The sequence below is a fragment of the Choloepus didactylus genome, chromosome 4 (assembly GCF_015220235.1).
Source record: "Choloepus didactylus isolate mChoDid1 chromosome 4, mChoDid1.pri, whole genome shotgun sequence".
Classification (NCBI taxonomy): Eukaryota; Metazoa; Chordata; class Mammalia; order Pilosa; family Megalonychidae; genus Choloepus; species Choloepus didactylus.
Window position 1 is genome coordinate 93,994,848 of NC_051310.1, and position 18,218 is coordinate 94,013,065.

At 41.8% G+C, this 18,218-nt stretch overlaps 2 protein-coding genes and 1 long non-coding RNA gene across 5 annotated transcripts in view; 1 reads left to right on the forward strand and 2 right to left on the reverse strand.

Annotated features, from left to right (window-relative positions):
• The first annotated feature begins 34 nt into the window (after nucleotides 1-34).
• Nucleotides 35-6,873, forward strand: LOC119531659. The gene is made up of 3 exons (XR_005216374.1): nucleotides 35-253; nucleotides 2,402-2,523; nucleotides 3,065-6,873. It is a non-coding gene; the product is annotated as an uncharacterized LOC119531659 (long non-coding RNA).
• On the reverse strand, nucleotides 778-10,501 carry NMB (neuromedin B). Of its 2 annotated transcripts, none has more exons than XM_037833149.1 (3): nucleotides 3,618-10,501; nucleotides 2,809-2,981; nucleotides 778-1,051 (listed from the first exon to the last, which is right to left on the reverse strand). In XM_037833149.1, the coding sequence occupies exons 1-3, from the start codon at nucleotides 3,772-3,774 to the stop codon at nucleotides 1,004-1,006; spliced, it is 378 nt and encodes a 125-aa protein (XP_037689077.1). In that variant the 5' UTR covers nucleotides 3,775-10,501; the 3' UTR covers nucleotides 778-1,003. The 2 variants fall into 2 exon arrangements, with proteins under 2 accessions (XP_037689077.1, XP_037689075.1); XM_037833147.1 differs by having other exon boundaries at nucleotides 3,102-3,759.
• An 804-nt stretch (nucleotides 10,502-11,305) lies between these two features.
• Nucleotides 11,306-18,218, reverse strand: part of SEC11A (SEC11 homolog A, signal peptidase complex subunit) — a 56,595-nt gene continuing 49,682 nt past the window's right edge. The window contains exons 5-6 of one of the 2 annotated variants that reach the window (XM_037833145.1): nucleotides 12,036-12,093; nucleotides 11,306-11,827 (exon numbers count right to left, since the gene is read on the reverse strand). In XM_037833145.1, coding sequence (XP_037689073.1) covers nucleotides 11,777-11,827; nucleotides 12,036-12,093 — 109 coding nt within the window. In that variant the 3' untranslated portion in view covers nucleotides 11,306-11,776. The other variant, XM_037833146.1, reaches the window with a different exon arrangement.

An 18,218-nucleotide genomic window follows, 5' to 3' on the forward strand; every position in this document is an offset into this window, starting at 1 on the left:
GTTTCCTTCCAGGAGGCGGGACCAAGAGGTTCCTGAACGCCGAGACGCAAGCGCTGTACCCTTGCCGCTGAGGTCAGTGGCTTTCCGGGCGCAAGCACCGAGTGAAGTGCGGTAAAATCAGCTGACGACTCCGGGCAGGCTCGTTTTAGGACCAGATGTCTGCGGCCTAGAGAGGGCAGTCAGTGATTGCCAGCTAAAATACAGGACGCCGGTTAAATTCGAATTTCAAATAAACAACGAATTATTTTTTAGCGTAAGTATGCCCCGTGCAATATTATTCGTTGCTTATCTGAAAATCGACTTTAGCTAGGTGTCTTGCATTTTTCTTTCCTAAATCTGGCAGCCCTACCAAATGCCAGAGAATAAGTTAGCAGAGAGCCGGGTCTGGAGCCCAAGTCTGCGTTCTGCTCTGGATGCACAGGGCACGCCCCTCAAGCTTGGTGGGGATAAAATGAGACGAGCGGGGTATGTAAGGTCCCTTGGCGTAGTGTAGGCTGCCCCCTCTTACAGGCAGGGAAACAGATCAGAGACTTGCGTATGCCAGTAGGGAGCAGAGCCAAGTAGAACCCAGCGTCTGGCACAGGACTTGGCAGACAGCAGACACTGAATACTTGCTCACTGAATGAAATGAATAAAGCAGTTCATGTGTGTAAGAATCCAGCATCAATGCCAGGTTGGTGCCATGTTCTGGGCTTTTGGCCTCATCTCAAAACTCTGCCCTCCAGCTCCCTTTCCTTCCCATTCCCTGAAACACCTCTGGAAGGAGAAGACCAGACATTCTATATAAAAAGCAGGGTTTTATTCACAACTTTAACAGGGAAGGAAGAAATACAGCAAGAACATATTTGTGTCTGTATTGGTGATATTCCTGGTGACCCCAACCAGAAATAACAGTAATGGAGTTAGAGATTTGAGTCCATGATTTACATCCAGATGGGGCCATTACCATGGTCCCATTCAGCACCTTCTCTAGGTGGGCCCAATCTAAGCCACATCGTCGTGTCTATCCCATTATTTGCATCACTTCTGCAGTATTTCCACCAGCAGCTTCCTGTACAAAAGCAAAACAGAGGAATTGACCTGAGGGGGGGCAAATGATAGGAGCATCCTACCATTCTTAAGTACTCGGCATCTGCAGATGTGGGCAGGGGCAGGCTCTCAGCTGAAGCAGAACCCCAGCACCTTTTTCTCCAAAGAACCTGGGAGGGGTTAGGGGCAGTGGTTTTCTCAGAATAACAGCCCCAATCTCATATGGTGGTCATGACAATCAAAGGTCATGGGAGTAAAGTCCAAGTACACTGTCTGGCTCTGGGTCACTGTCAACGTTCTCACTCCCTCATCCCCAGCTCTTCCCCTAACTTCACTGCTAAATCCCCACCCTCAGGATTAGATACTATTTCCTCTGAGGTTCTTTAGTAGGTCTGCATGTTTCAGGCCTTTAATACCAATGGCCGCAGAGGTGGCATCATTTTCTTTCAGGCTCAGCCAGCTCAAACTTCTGGCCATGACAACTGAGGCCCCAGAAGCTAGTGGTTCTGTGTATCGGGAAGGTCAGAGATAAAGGCTGGGGCTGGAGTTGGACCTGCCCTCCTTTCTTTCAAAATGTCTGCTCTATCTAGCATAGTAGGGGATATGAAGATAAGTCAGCAACTGGTGCTGCCAGGATGCTCACAGACTGTAATAGAAAACTTGGCTCCCGTTGACCAAGTACTTTCTCTGAGCCAGGCACCATGCTGAGCATGTGACATAATTGGTCTCATTTAAGGGGAGGTGGGCACTATTATTAATCCTGTTTATGGATGAGGAAGATGAGCTTTTTAAGTGATGTTTCTAAGGTCCCCAGCTAGCAACTGGCAAAAGAGGACTATGAGCTCAGCATGCTATCACCAGAGCCCACGTTCATCACCACAACATACTGTCTTCTGCACAGAGCAGTAACTACCATGGAGAGAGGTGCACAACGGGGACAGCATCAGGAGCAGGGAACAGAGGAGCTGCCACTCTTCCAGGCTAGAGACCAAGGCTAGCTTGGCTCCAGTCTTGAGATTCTGAGCTCTATAGATCAGTGGTTCACAACCAAGGGTGATTTTGCTCCCCAAGGGACACTTGGCACTGTCTGGAGACATTTCTGGCTGTCACAAATGGGGTCGGGGAGAGGGTGCTACTGACATCTAGTGGGTAGAGGTCAGAGATGTTGCTATATTTTCTATAATGTACAGGCTAACCCCCCATGACAAAGAATCATCCAGCCCAGATTGCCAGAAGTGCTGAGGTTGAGAAACCCTGCCATAGGTCACTTAGGTAGTAGGACTGAGTAGGAAGAACACTGGCCAAAGTGAGCAAGGTCCGGGCTCTGTCTTGGCCACTAACTGACTCTTTTCTTCCCCTCTCTTTGCCTCAGTGTCCCAGCTCTGGCCACCAACACACAGAGGACACAACAAGGATGGACTTGGCTAATGCTGGAGGACATTTGGAGTGGAATAAGGCTGTGTGGACTGGGGAAGGAAGATCGTGCTGCAAGAGGTGAGATAATTCTAGGCTGTGACTTTAGACTGGGGGCTGGGTGAGGGGTGACTATGTTGGGGAGGTTAGCTTCCTTTCTTTGGAGTCCTCCTGCTTTGAGCCTTGGGTTACACGGAGAGCTTGGAATACTGGCTTTCTGGAGTCCACACCCATCATGCCCCAGGCAAGGCAGTCACACCCTATGCCCAGTGCTTGGTGATAATTCATCCTTTGCTGAATCCAGGGGCAGCTTCAACTCAGCCTCTCCTGGCCCAGGGATTGGACAATGGTGGGGGTCTGGCTTACCTGGGTGTGGGATGCTGGGTCACTGAGGCTTATGCCCAGGGCTTTCTTTAGCGAGAGGATCCTGAGCAAATCATGACTCAGCTGCAGGCTCTGGTCCCTCAGAGAGATATGGGGAGCTGCTCCCAATGGGGATGGGCTGGGGGGTTCCAGGCTCTTCTTGCCCATGAAGTGACCTGGAAAGGAGATGCCAAAGCACAAAGAAGTCAGGGAGCAAGGATTCTACCCCAGTGGCAAAGTTCCCCATCTCATGTTTCAGTTCTCCTGGTGGGAAGATGCGCAACCTTTCTCCTCACCCAGGAGTTGCAAAGATCCCTTGCTGACAGCAAAACCAGCGCACCTCAGCTTTTCCTGAACAGGTGGAGCAGACGCTGCAGCTGGAAGGAGAGTGTGTTGGCCCAGGGCCAGAAAGAAACCCTCCAGTTGTGCTGCCTGCTTGGAAGAGGGATGGGAAAGGGCAGGAAAGGAGGTGAACGAAGAGGTGCCTAGAAGTGGAGGTGCAGAAAAAGACATTCTAAAAGGTTAGATAAAGATTTAGCAGAGAGCCTTGCCCATGGGGAGGGACACCAGCTGGCAGTCAGACCTAGGATCTAGCCCCACCTCTACCATAAACTACCTGAGTGATCTTAGCAAAGTCACTGACCTGTCTAGGTCTCAAGTTCCCCATATATTGAATTAAATGAGCTGCAGGGTCCCTACCTGCATGAATGAATGTAAGTGTCCTGGCTAAGAAGCAGCCACAGGGACCGGAAGGAAAATGAGGTCAAAGCAGGGTGAGGAGGGGACACTCACCCAGGTCCCCAAAGACATACCGGTGGCCCAGAGGTTGCCCCGCGGGTGCACTCGGATCTTGCTGGTTCGGCTGCGTGGCTCCGGGAGATCCCAGCCGAGCGGGGCGGTGCCGGCAGCGAGCAGAGAAAAGAGCAGAAGGCCGGCGAGTAGCCGAGCGCCACCGGCCCGCCGGGTCATAATGTCCCCTGCCTCAGCTCCCCTCAGGCACGCTTTCCAGTTGCTCTAGTGGCCCGGCAGCTGCTCCGAGTGTCTCCGAGTCGCTCGGTTCGCTCCTTCCCTCCTTTTAAACCCGCGCTCCCGGGGGCGGAGCCTGCAGAGCCGGAGCAGGAGGCTGCCCACCCCGCGCGCGCTTCCACCCTCAGAGGCCCTCACCACCCTGCAACCCTTTGGCTGTTTTTACTCTGTATCCGGGGCTCGTCACCCTTGGAACTCCACGGGACTGCGACCCCTCCGCAGAAGCCTGCACTTCCGCACTCCTGCTCCACACATGGACACAGCTGCGGGGGGTTCTGGCCGCAGCCCACCACCTTCAGACTAAGCAATCGGGCTCAGCGGCAAAACCCTCCCTCACCACGCCCACTCGGTCAAACTAGTTACTTCACCTATCTGAGCCTCTCTTCATAAGGGAGAAAGACGGGGGTGAGGAACCCTCCTCCCATAAAACACGGGCACTTTTAACGCCCAGCAAAGGGTCAGGCCTTAGAGTAGCTCCATAAAATCCCCTTGGCCCCTCGCTGGGAATCTGACCTGTGTTCACTGTGCTCTCCACCCCTCAATGACACCACTCACCAGGAAATCTGAAATTGCCCAGGAGCTGGTCCTGGCACCCAAGCTCTGGATGGGAATGTGGAATGGTTGGATGGAGCTGCCACCCCCGTGGAGTGGAGAGAGCCTGGCCTATCAGTTGGGCGGCAGGGAGATCTCTGGGTCAGGGGAGTGGAAAGGGCATGGAGCAGGAGTCCACATACACCCTGTGTGACCTCATTGAACCTCACTTTTTTCAACTGTAAAATGGAAATAACCACATATCCCTATTTTAAAATAATTTTACAATTTTTAGCCCAATTGTTTTGTGGCAGGAGGCAGCAGTCCTATAGGATCTCCTTCTCACACTCCTCCCAAGGAGCTGTTGGGACCTGTCTTGAAAAGAAACAACTTTTGGATCAGTGGTATCACTTAATGAGCAGGGGAAAATTCTGTGCTCCTGTTTTGCTTAAACACTTATACCAGTGTTCAGAGCACTACCCGAGGGACAGAAGGAGGGGAGACAAAAAAATGACTCAAGGGAACAGGGTTAGGATTAGGTTTAGGGTTTACTACCTCATTAGAGAGACAGACTTAGTACCTAAAGGAGCAAATGGTGAAGAAGGTGTAGACTGCAGACAAACCCCTGGGACTCTGGACCCCTCCCTGGAACACTGAACAGTGTGGGTGTGGAAGAACCTACTCTCCTATTTGGCTCAATAATGGTACTTGCTATTGTTACTCTCCCACAAGTCTAGCTCAGTAAGGCCAGAAAGCCATATATATCAGCACCCTGAAAGAAGTTTATATGAGAAGCTGACTGTCACATCAAGCTCCCAGGAGCATGCCACACAGAACAGGGACACTCCATTTTCAGCTCTGGCTTCTCCCCCAATCTCCTTGCTTTTCATCCCCCGCCTTGGCATTTACACCTCTCTGCTTTCTTGTCACTGCTTAGCCATAGTGTACGGATATAGCTCTTATCACTTTCCCGTAATTATTCTCTTTATGAACCCCTCCCTCTCCTCTGCATTCATCACACACCCATCCTAACTCCTCTTGTCCATGGATATAGAAATTAGTGCAAACACATAAGAACTGGCATTTATTGAGTGCTGAACCTTGTTTAATGCTTGAAGGGACCTTGCAAAGTAGGTTTAGCTCTCCTCATTTTATAGGTGAGGAAAGAGGCTCAGACACACTGAGTCACCTTCCTGGATATCTTACAGTAACACAGCGGGGAGTCAGACTTCAGGCCTGTTTGGACCACTGTATCAGGCTCCCAAAGCCATGCAGGGCAGATACAGCTCCCCCGAAACCACTCACACTCCTGTTTTAACATCCCAAGTTTAAACATTAATTTGGTTCAGATTTCTCAGGGGGGAAGAGGATGAAGGCAATGCATTTAGTTTTACTTCTCTTTGGCAGGTGAGCCTGGGACCTTGGGTTCTGCTCTGACAGATTTATTTATACTTAAGCTAAGTCTTCTCTGATAACAGCCTGGATTCACAGCCACAACCACAGCTCCAAAATTCACACCAGATGCCCTAGGGATCCTTTTATCTGTCAGCGTAGTACAGGAAAAATGCACTCTCTGAGGACCCTGGAGAAAGAGGCTCCAGGGTCAGTCACAAAACACTGTCTACAAAGAAGGGACCAATAGGCATGCCTCAGGGGGAGAAAGAGAGCACATAAGGGAGGGTGGCTTGCCCAAGAGAGCACTTCCAAGTGCGATCTCCCAGGGAGTATTAAGTTCAGAGTTTAGAACAAGAGGACCTTAACTGCCAACTGTTTCCCAAGTTTACTCTGAAGGCAAAGGGATGCCCAAAGGCCTCCATCCCACTGGGAAAGATTGACAGTGGTCATATGGAGGTGCCTGGGGGAGACTCTTCAGAGCTTAGTCTTGAATGCTACCAAGATTCTACAACACTCAAGGACATACACAGAAAACACAGAGCAGATTCATAGGAAAATCCAAAAAGAGACTAAAGGGATGAAAGATTTGCAACAAATCTTGTTATAAGCAACACCAACAAAACATTTAAACTATTCGAACCATATTTTTAATTAAAAATTGCTTGAAATAAGGGATATATATGTGTGTATTTGTGTGTATATATATATACATATAAAAAGGATTTGCCATGATATTTTTCATTAGATTGGAAATGATTATAAGGAACACCTCTTCATAACTGCATCTGTTATTTTTTTTCCAAAAGCACTTTTACATGGATGCTCCTTTGATCCTCAACATTGCTTTGATGCAGTAAAGACTAGTATGATGCCCATTTTTAAAGAAAAATTAACTCAAGTACCCAGCAAGTAAGTTGCAGAGAAGCTAAACCAATTGAGAAAACCAGAGTGGGGACTTCAAATACATGAAAAGCACAGAGGATAAAAGAGAAACAAATTAAAGTAAAAGTCAGAAATTTAAATTAGACAAACAAATCTAGTGAAAAGAAACAACAACAAACACTAGAGCTATTCACAATAGGAGGGTGTAAAATACCTATCCTGATGAACCTTTGAGCATAGGCCAAGATCTCCATCTCTGTGGGCTGGGCAGAGGGGGTGGGGGGTGGAGAGAAATATCCCTGGGACATCCAGCCTGCCCTTTTCTTCCAGAATGGAGAAGGTGCTACAGAATGAGGAAAGCAGCGAAATCTTTAAAGAAGGGGGAATCAGGTATTTGATGTAATTTCCCAAAGTCTGAGGGAACACATGGATTAGTTATAAAATCACAACTATTAAGGAAATCTTTCAGAAACTGAAATTGCCAAAATATGAAATGTTTTTACGTGCAATCTTCAAAAAAAAAAAAAGAGTAAAAATTTATGTCTAACGACAAAGTGATGAGCAACTCAATGGTGGCTAAGAAAACTAAAGGTGCTACTCAGCCAAATGGTGCAGGTGCTCAGGGAAGCTATGAAAACCTAAGAGACTGAGAAGCCCTAGGCCCAGCATTCATAGTTATTTGGGTATAATGTTCATGTACTTCAGGGGACATTTCAGTAACTGAAATCAATCTTCTTCTAACTTCAAAAAGGTTTAAGCCTGGAAATTTGACTGGGAATCTCACTATTTCTAGGAGACATACTAATCTAAGCAAATCTGAGGAGGAAAAACGTAGTTCCTAAAGGAAAATTTCCAAGAGTTTTGCAAATGTGGGGTTTACTAAAAATGTGCAGAGCATATTGATAGGTCCTAGGGAACAAACAAGGATAAATCAGAAGCTGGTATTGTTTTAAGACCAGCCTGCCCTCTGGTAGAGGAGCAAGATACATGTAAAACAAACCACTCTCAAAGTAATGTTAAAGGGGAGCATGAACAAAGTTCAGGGTAGTATGTTCAAGATTTTCTTTTCTTGATTTTACCACATTTGTGCAAGGCATGGCATAATGCTTCTAAGAGTTCTCTCCTTGGAAAACACATTCTTTTGAAAATAAGAAATTTAAATGTAATAAAGACTAACTTGTCAAAGAAAAAAAATGGAACAGGGCAGCACCGAGAGGGAAGCAATATACACTCAAAAGCATAACCAAGAACTAAGAAACACCCCTCTTTGGGGTTCTTAGGGTCTCTCTCTGTCATTGCACTTATTATTGTATGTGGAGAATTTTGTTTACACATGTTACCCTTTTGAGGTACTTGGTTCCTAGCAGAAAGTAACTCTGCCTTATCATCTTTGTACCCCAGGGCCTAGCCCAAAAGCTGCCACAGAGCAGATGCTCAATTGTCTGCCAAATGAGAAAGCTTTTAGCAGGCAGAGAAGTGAGCAGGTACTTCAGGCAGAATGACCAACACAAAGAAAGAATGGATGTCTGTAGAATGAGACTAATATCATGGGTCCAAGAATGTGGAGACTAGTAAGAGGTAGGGGTGAAAAAGTCCTGAGGATCCAGAATACTACACAACACTTGGAAGAATGTCCTCACCATTTTTTGGCATCTGAACAAATGCTAGTCTCAATAACACTTCTTGTTACACACATTCTTTCCATGCCCAGACTCACCAGTTGTGTGTGAAGAGTTGTGTGTCTGTTGCTTTATTACTAAAAGGCTACCTGGTAATACTTAAGAGTTCTAGCAAAGGAGAAGAGTAGCAAAGATATACCTGGCCAGAAAACAGCCTGAACAGGCTGCCTTCCTTGGCTGAAAGAGCAACTTAAGGAAGGTGGACAAACCATTTAACCAGATAAAGTCAGGGGGAGCATCACTGAAGCTCAAAAGTGATAAATGCCATCAGGGTTCCCTCAGATGCTGTGAAAGCCCCCCACACCATGCTCTGAAGGTTAATTTGGACTTGGTAACACAATGACCAAGAAATGCAGTTAAGGGTAACAGGAGCCTTTATTCTAAGCTAGCTTTCTGAGGGAAGCTTGTGACTCCCTAAGAAAAGTAACAAAGACCAATACTTCTCGCATCATGAAACAAAACAGAGGACGACTGCAAGGACACAAAAATAAAAAAAGAAAACAGGATTAGAACTCTGGAAAAACAGAGCATGGTAATTAAATGGAACCATGAAGAAAAATTTCAATTCAAATTTGGCAAAACCAAGATAACATACTTACTAAATGCAAGTACAAATCCCTCTGATGATTCAAATTCTTTGCCCCAGAATAATAGCTCAACAACAATGCTAACCTAGGTTACTGCCTCTGCTCCAGTGCATGATTGATTATACTGACCATTTAGTATATGCTGCTAAATGCTACTAGGGAAACAGAGTTGTGTCTATAAAATGGGACTCTTGCTCTGGAGGCCCTTGCAGTCTGACTAAGGAACCTAGTTACAAACTTAAACAGTTTAATACTGAAAATACTGAGTGACAGTGGATGAACAATTACTTTGTGAAAAGGTGAGATTCAGACAACAGAATGGAGAGTACAAGTGAAAACATCCAACATTATGAAACAAGGATGCTTAATGTTACCTGTAGGTAGTAGGGAGGGTGAACACAAACTTTATGGTCCAAGCAGGGACACTTCTGAAAGTGAATAGGGCACTAAAAATAATTAGCAGGTGGTAACTGATCTAAAACAAATATAGACTAGCAAGTTGCAAACAAACTGGGGCATATGGTCACCCAAGCATCAGGGAGTCACTGCGTATCTTTTCTGGATTCAGGTGATGGGCAATAAGAATGGAATGGTGGGGTAAATGTTGGACTTGATAAGTGATTAGACACAGTAGGAGAATGAAAAATCTATTTGAATACTGCTCCAGAGAAAACATGAAATTTGGAGAGTAAGTTTGAAAGAATCATTATGAGCTTGAGTTTAGGTGGAATAATGAGGCAGAAGCATCCAGTAGAAAACAGCGAGACATGGGACTAGAACTGAGGACAGGTATTTGGGAAGACTATGAAGGGATTTAATAGTTGGAGTTAGGAGAGTGGTGAGGAATAGCCAAGAGAAAAATCCTGTTAAAGTTTCATCAATTCTTATACTCTCTGATTACTTTCACTCACAGTGGTTAAATCCTCTCAACTTCCCACCTGCAGCACCGAACCACAAAAAGCTCATAATTCCATAAAGTACCAAATTAAATTTCTTTGGCATTTCTTACATTTTCAAAGAACTTTAAAAATACATTATATTTACTAACAAAATCCCCAATTTTAGGTCTTAATATTTTAGCACTAAACAAGAAAATATTAAAACTGGGTACATAAAACCTCTCTTTAAAAATAATCTTTTTATTTTTAACTAATAGTGTCAGTAAAATCTTTTTAAATGATTTGATTAATTTTTCAGAGAAATTTAGTTGTTGTTGGCAACTAGAGAATCCAGCAAAGGAGAAAAAAAATACATTCACAGAACTAGGGAGTAGAGTATAAACATACACAAGTGGGAAAAACATTAATATTTTACACTAATTATGATTACACTGGCTATGCTGAGCAGTTAACTCTACCCTCTGCAGCTAACTAGGAAGGGAAAAAATGGAGTAAGTGGCAATTCTCTACCATTCCACACACAAGGGGCTACTAGAGCTCTCTTCTTGGCTCATGAGAAAATGATTTATAAGCCTCACAGAGAGGTTCAAAGAAGCATTTGTTAGCAGTAGATTTGCCAAATTTCAGACTGTTGACACCATTAAGAGTCTATATCCAAAGTAAGAAGGTGAAAGCCTTCGAAAAAGTTAATGGACTTGGGATGGCACCATTTTCTAAAAGGGGAGGTCTTCAGAAGATTGATGGTCCCTACTCTCATTCCATTAGCATTATACTATGGACTGATTTCCACCCCAGTTGAACAAAAAATAGGAACTATTCATTTACCCCAACAAAGAATATTTTACTTACTTTGAGATTTCTCATTAATACAAGAAGAGAACAGATAGAATTAAGAGTATTTTGTGCTTAAAACACAATGGCTTACTCTACATTCCTTATTTCCCTAACTGCTTCAATACTAAAAGAAGAAAAACACACAACTGGTCTTTGCATTCACTACTATATACTTTGCCTTCTTTAGGTTTGCATTAGAGAAAAGCAAAGCCAGGCACATAAGAAAACAGGTTCAGGCAAATTTGAGTTTAAAGAAAACAAGTAGAATGCTTGCATTCCAGCATTTTCACCAAGCTTCCTCCAGATGCTCACAAACACTGCCATCACATAGAAAGGGCTGAGAATGTCTCAAGTGTAGAAAGGGTTATGAATTTTTCTGATGCTCTCAGCAACACTAGCTGAGTTTACACATATCTGAGTCACACCCTAGTGAAGAATCAATTTTATGACTAAGAGATTTCGTATAAATGTCAATGGCTACTTTGGCTTCACACACACAAAAAAATAAATAAAAATAAACAAAAAACAGTTGTTAGTATTAGGGCAACCTTCTTAGCTGAAGAACTGTTTATACTAAAGCCTTTGTATCCCCAAGGGGTGCTAGGAACCAGCACAGCAAGTCAAATTTCAGAAGTTTTCCCGACAAACACAAGTCAGGGATAAGGGATTCAATGTGCAAAGTATTTTATTCAAAATTCTGAAAAGTTAAGACTTATGACCTCCTCAGTCCATGCCACTCCCATTATAAGGGGGAATGGCAGCCTCAAACTCGTGCAGAGCTGCATTTTCATTTACAGAACTCTGTAGGCACTTTAGAAGTGAAGCTTGGCTTCAAAATACAAACACTGGGGGCTTTGGCTTAACCTTTTAATATAAAAAATTCACTGATGTACAAAAATGTGAAAGTGTGACAATGACAACATATGAAATCCTGTGATTGAAAGTACCCTTGAGTGCACTTTGTGGTGCACATGTACCCACCCACACATACTCTGGCAAGGAAACATTAATGCAAACCAGTGCTACCAAGAAGCGCCAAAATGTGTGTCTCCATTCCATCAATCACAGATCAGTATCTACTCCAAACATTCAGTAACAAAAATTACAGCATCTTCCCAGGAACAGCAAGGCAGACTTCTTACTCACGATGGACCAGCACAAATAAACCCAGTAAAAAGAGCACTGCATACTAGAAAATAAACACAGAATCACAAGTCAGAGAAGCTTTTAAAAGTTAACAAGTCCTCAGAGTTAATTAATAAACTGGCCTTTGTGACCACAATGAATTACTCAACTATCCAATTATTCTTTTATCATTTAACTGTAATCCATGTAATAATTGCCCAAATAAGGAAAAGATGACATTTTTTAATGAAACAAATAGTATGGGTTCTTACCTTAAATTTAGGATAGTCATTCATAAGGATCGTCACAATTCCAATATAAGGAACAAAGCTAAAAAAAAGGCAGAATCATCACAAAACTTCCAAAAGCAGCTGCTATCAATTCCTGAACAATCTCAGTATCTTCCATGGAACATTAATTTTCAATTCACAAAGCCCAGTGCATATATGGTCATATTTGATCTTTTTATCAGCCCATGTGATAGTTAAGTTAGGAGTATTTCCCTTTTATAGATAAGGAAACAGATGATCATGCCCAAGGTACATGGCTTCTGTATGGTAGAACCAGCACCAGATCCAAGGTCTTAAACCTTTAGTTGGTGACCCTAATGCTTGATGCTGATACAGTGCTAGGAGCTGGGTCTGTTGGCGTAACCTTCAAGGAGATGTCAATCTAGTTGGAGAGACAAGGCAAACACAGCCAGAACCTTAGAAAGTACTTCATGGTAAGTGTCCAAAAAGTGAGTGTAAGAACTCCACTATAGAATATTTCACCACCCTCTCATTGTTTAACTACCTGTAATACACCTCTGGACTTCTTAGTCCTGAAACGTTTCCAAGAATAGCTTTAATCACCATATGCAGCAGACCAGCCTCAGCCCCCCCCCCCCCCTTCCTTTACATCTCTGCAGCATTTGACTTTGATGACCACATCCTTGCTCTTGAAATCCCTTCCTCCTGGGTGTCTGTAGCATGGCACAAATCTGTCTCTCCACCTATTTCTCTGGCCTCTAGACCTTTGTTTTTTTTCACTAGCTCTTTCTTACCTTTTGTCCATAAAGTCTGTTTCCCTAAATTATATCCCCAAATAGAAAATACTTGGGAATGAAGAGAAAAATTTAGCTGCTGCTATTTGCTTGTTTATTCCCCTGTTGGTTTGATTTAGTTTGTAAAGAAACTGTGGTCTTAGAATTTTTTTTGCTGCAAAAATTATGAAATTGAAAATTTGTGAGTTTTGGCATATAAAATCCTTCCATGGGTAAAATTTACTTTAATTTTTATGTTTTTGTTTTGCACAATAAGAAACTCAATAGACAGGAGGATTGTTTTTTGTGAAGTTAACTATGAAAGCCTTTTTATTTTTATTATTACAAATACAATAATCTACAGGAAAAAAATTAAGATTGTATTTTGCACACTTGTTTGAACCCTATGAATTCCTTTTGTAATAAAATGAGAAGACTAGGATTAAAAAAAACCCACCTGATAAACAATCTTATATAGCACCTGAGATATTTCCTTTGAGGCCCTTATCAAAATTTTAATTAAATAATTAATTGTACACCTAGCTGTTTAATGTCTGCCTCCCCTACTAGACTATAAGTTCTCTAAAGGCAAAAAAGATGTCCTTCTTGTTCCCCATTGTATCTTCAAGGCCAAATATAGTGCCTCGCACGTAGTAGGCATGCAATAAATACTGGCTGAATATTATTTGAATGTCCAGGCCCATTCATTTCTCTTTCCCTTGGGGATCTTATTTTCTCCCAGGGCTTCAATTCTTCCCTCAATGCAAATGACTCCTCAACACCCTAAGAATTCAGAGAAGACAAGCAGGGTGGCATCAATGTGGGAGGAAGAAGCAGTTAGCAAATGTACAACCTTTTTCCTCTTCCTCTTTTACTGCTGGACTCGGGAGTGGAATGGGTGATACTATATTAGGCTAAAGCCTAGAGAAGAGAGGTTAAAGTGGAGGCTGACCTCTAGATACTTTAAAACATCCCAGATACCTTTATTCACGGCCCTCCAGAATTTCGGCACCATGGCAAAGGCAGCACAAACAGAAATACCTCCCACATAACACATCCACTATCAAAGCCTTAGGTAAACTTGAAAAAGAGAAATTTTGTCTTTGGTGCATTTCACTTCCTTTAAAGAACTCCCCTTACTTCCTGTTTACTGTCCTTATCCCTGGCTACCTCTCTCCCTTCTAGCAGCATTACCTGGGTCCAGCTTTCTCACCCTACCCCAAACTCCCATTTCACAAGTCAGTGTTTTTTAAAACCTAAATCCCCTTTGGCAGAATCAGTTGGACAGCCTGCAGATTCCAGTACCTTCCCCAGATTTACTGAGTCGGGAAATCTCTGGGAAGTAGGGCCCAAGTAATTCTCCTCCACAAAAAAGCTAAAGAAGCACAGTTCGAAGAAGTGAGATGCATGGAACAGCATAAGGTGGCAAATAATATCCCCATTTAGGGGCCATGCTTTAGTTTCAACCCCTGGGACCTTCAAGAGCTCAAAAATAACAGCCACTACAGGCTGGCATTGCTAAGCTGTGGGAGGATGGAGAGAGTTTTCTGGTACTTGATATATATACATACATACATACATATATATATATAAACATATATATATATATTTAATATATATATGTATGTGTGTGTATATATGTATGTGTGTATATATATGTCTTTTTAAGATTTTATTTTAATGTATGTATTTTTTCTTTGATATATATTTTTTCAATAACTATTATTTCTTTTCTCTTCTTCTGAACACTTTCATAAAAGCAATCCCTTACAGTAAAAGTAAATCATCTAATTCAAGAACGTGAAGGGTTTCTGTTTGGCAAATGTCTCAAAGTAAAATGCAGATTAAGAGCTATAAAAGCATCATGATTACTTTTAAAATAGTTACCAGGCTGATGATTCTGGTCTGATCATCCATAAGCAGCAATTCCCATGGGATGAGACTTTGTTACCTCCATGCAATGATATCTATGCCCAAAGAAGCACTTTAGTTGCCAATGACCACATACGTCATCTGCTTATGAATTATCCACAGAAAGCCTAGTTTTTTGTTTTTTTTTTAGGTTGGCTTTTTCTTGCCCACTACAAATGAAATGAAAGCAACCTGATTTTAGAGGTAATATAAGCAAAAGTAAGGCTTCCACAATAATGAAGAGAGAGTCAAACAAAGAATTTAATTATCTATATCACTGCTTTCCTTCATAAACAGAGATAGCAAAGAGTAATCAAGTGCATAATGCTGCTATCAGCAGTCATCTTAAATTCAAACTGGTTGCACATTTTTCCTACTCTGAGATAAACTCATATGCTAAAGCAGACTTGATAATAAGCAAACTAAGGTTTAAAATAAGTAGAATAAATGCCATTCACAAAGCCAACTGTAACACCAGCCTGTGACAAGTTAGCATCTAGAAGGTACAGTATGGTTAAACACATTTCCCTGAGAATTCCAATACATTAAAACCTAAGAGGTGTTATCTATATAGTGCATAAGAATGTCCACCAGAGTGACCTCTCGACTCCACTTGAAATCCCTAAGCCACTGAAAGTATTTTGTCTCATTTTGCACCCCCCTTTTGGTCAAGAGATATTCTCAATCCCATGATGCTGGGTCCAGATTCATCCCCAGGAGTCATATCTTGCGTTGCCAGGGAGATTTACACCCCTGGGAGTTGGGTCCCACATAGTGGGGAGGGCAGTGAGTTCACCTGCCAAGGTGGCTCAATTAGAGAGAGAGAGGGCCACATCTGAGCAACAAAGAGGTTCTCAGGGGGAGACTCTCAGGCATAATTATATGCAAGTTTAGCCTCTCCTTTGCAGTAACAAGCCCCACAAGAGCAAGTCCCATGACAGAGGGCTCGGCAATTACCAAATAGTCAAAAACATCTTGAAAAAGAAAAATAAAGTTGGAGGACTCACACTTCCTGACTTTAAAACATTACAAAGCTACAGTGGGGGCTGTAAATATATTTTTTATTCTCTGCCCAAATTACTTTGGGATGTGTCACTACTTCACTCTAACCTATACCAACCCACCGTATCTTATTTCCTATTCAAAGCTCCACGCAGTCGTGGTGTTTGAACAAACCGACTGTAGAGTTATACTGTTTAGAAAATATAGATCCTGCACCAAATAGACATCTCTTCCCTTGGTCTCTCATGGAAGTCTAACTACTTCTTAAATCATACTTTGAAAGTTATCACCATTATGTATGTATGTTAAAGTTCACAATAAAAAATGCATTAAAAAACTGATTGCAGTGATGAAGCACAACTATATGATGGTACTGTCAACAACTGATTGTACACTGTGGATGACTGTATGGTATGTGAATATATCTCAATAAAACTGAATTAAAAAAAAAAAAGATACTGTGGTCCTGCTGTTCAGGTCCCAGGTGTTTAATACTTCATGGCAAGTTACTCAATTCAGAGAGTACCAGGTTATTACATCTTTTTATTAAAATTACACAAAGGCCTACATATTCAATGTTGGGATTTTAGAAATGGCATTGTACCAAACCAAAAGAAAATTAACGAACCACAGTCACATCTGAGCATTCTCATATCATTTAGATCAGCCTCAATATCTTGTCTGTTCTTATTAGATGGGAGTATATTGGAAGGAATGAAGTTATTTCAGGATAGTTGTTTTTCCCAAATTTGCTTTGCTTTGTTTTGTTTGGAAATGTTTTTTAATTTGATAAATAAAATAATTTTTTTAAAAAAAGAAAACAAAATGGCACTTTATATAGTTTGGGATTATTCAGAAATTTGCAGAAGGAAATAACTTGAGCGAAAACATGACTCCTCTAACCTTTGGCATACTGCATCTTTTACCCAACCAAGGAGCCAGTGGGAAAAGAAACCTGTGTTAAACACTTAAGAAACAAGATCCAGATAAAGGGACATTCTGTTGTAGTGGAACAAGTATAAATTAAAGAGCATGGCAAAATTTATCCTCAAAATGTGTGTATCTTTCATCCAGCAATTCCAGTTCTAAGAATTTACCATGAAGAAATGATTGGGCAGAGGCACTGAGATATGTAACATGGATGTTCCTCATAAAAGTGTTCAAGTAGGAGGGGAATGGAATGTTCTGGATGTTCTTTTTTATTCTAATTTTTATTTTATTTTTTTGAGTAATGAAAATGTTAAAAGATTGATTAGGGTGATCAATGCACAACTATGAACAACTGACTGTACACTTTGAAGGACTGTATGTTATGTGAATATATCTCAATAAAAATTGCATTAAAAAATAAAAAATTAAAAAAAAAAGTGTTCAAGTAGAAAAATTGGAAACAATCAGAATTGCCAAAAATAAGAAATTGGCTAAATAAAAGAGTGGTCTATCCATATAGTGGAATAGTATATCCTTTGAAAATGATGATATGGAGATATATTTATTGATTCATAAAGATACTAATAATTTCTTTGGGGTGAAAAAGTTTATAAAACAGTGTGACCATTCTCCCCTCATACACAAAATGTGTTTATGACCATACATATGTCAATATCTGCATCTTTATCTCACTATATAAGTAAAGGCTAAAAGAATATAAACCAAAAAGTTAACAGTAAGTATTTATGAAGTGGGGCAGAGAAGTGACTTTGCTTTTTAATCATCTGTATTTCCTTATGTTTTTACATGAATCTGTACTTCTCCAGTCAAAAGAAAAACGAAAAGACTCAAAGAGGTTAGTGAGTCTGAATAAAAATCTTAACAATAGCATCTTGGGACCCAACCTAATCGGGATTATAAAAGCACATTTAGCTCTATCATAGGAAACGCTGTACCCTGAATTGGGGTTGCACAGCAAAAATCAGCTGTACGGGGGGACAAAACACAGTGGTGCTCATTTTGGTCTGATCTCTTTGTACCCAAACTGAGCAGCTCTCACACTATAAATGAGGCAGCTTTCACTTAGTAACCTGCATTTACTTCTCTACGGGAACCAACCTTCTCAGTGTGGTGGCCTGTTCACAAGTACAATACCTCTGTATCCACATAACTGTTCCACACCAGGAGAAGTAGATGTGCTGATAGTGGTAAGAATGCCATGTGGCATCTAACTAGTGAGAACCAGCAGCTACCCATTTCAGAAATGTGATGTCAGTAATTTTGATGTGATTGTTAAAGAGGGTAGGCTCCAGAGCCACTTATTAGCAGTGTGACCTTAGATAAGTAACCTAGCTCATCTGTTTCCTCATCTGTAAAATGGGAACATTTGTGTGGTTCTGGGGTTAAAATGAAGTAATACTTGTAAAGCACTTAGGGTAACTCTGGCACTTAGTAAGCCTTAATAAACATGAGTTATTGTTAATGCTATTAATAACATTATGGTAGTAACAACCTCGTACTTCCTCACACCAAAATTTACAATACCTGTCTTCCACTGATTTTGTTCTCCTGATAACATCTGAAATAA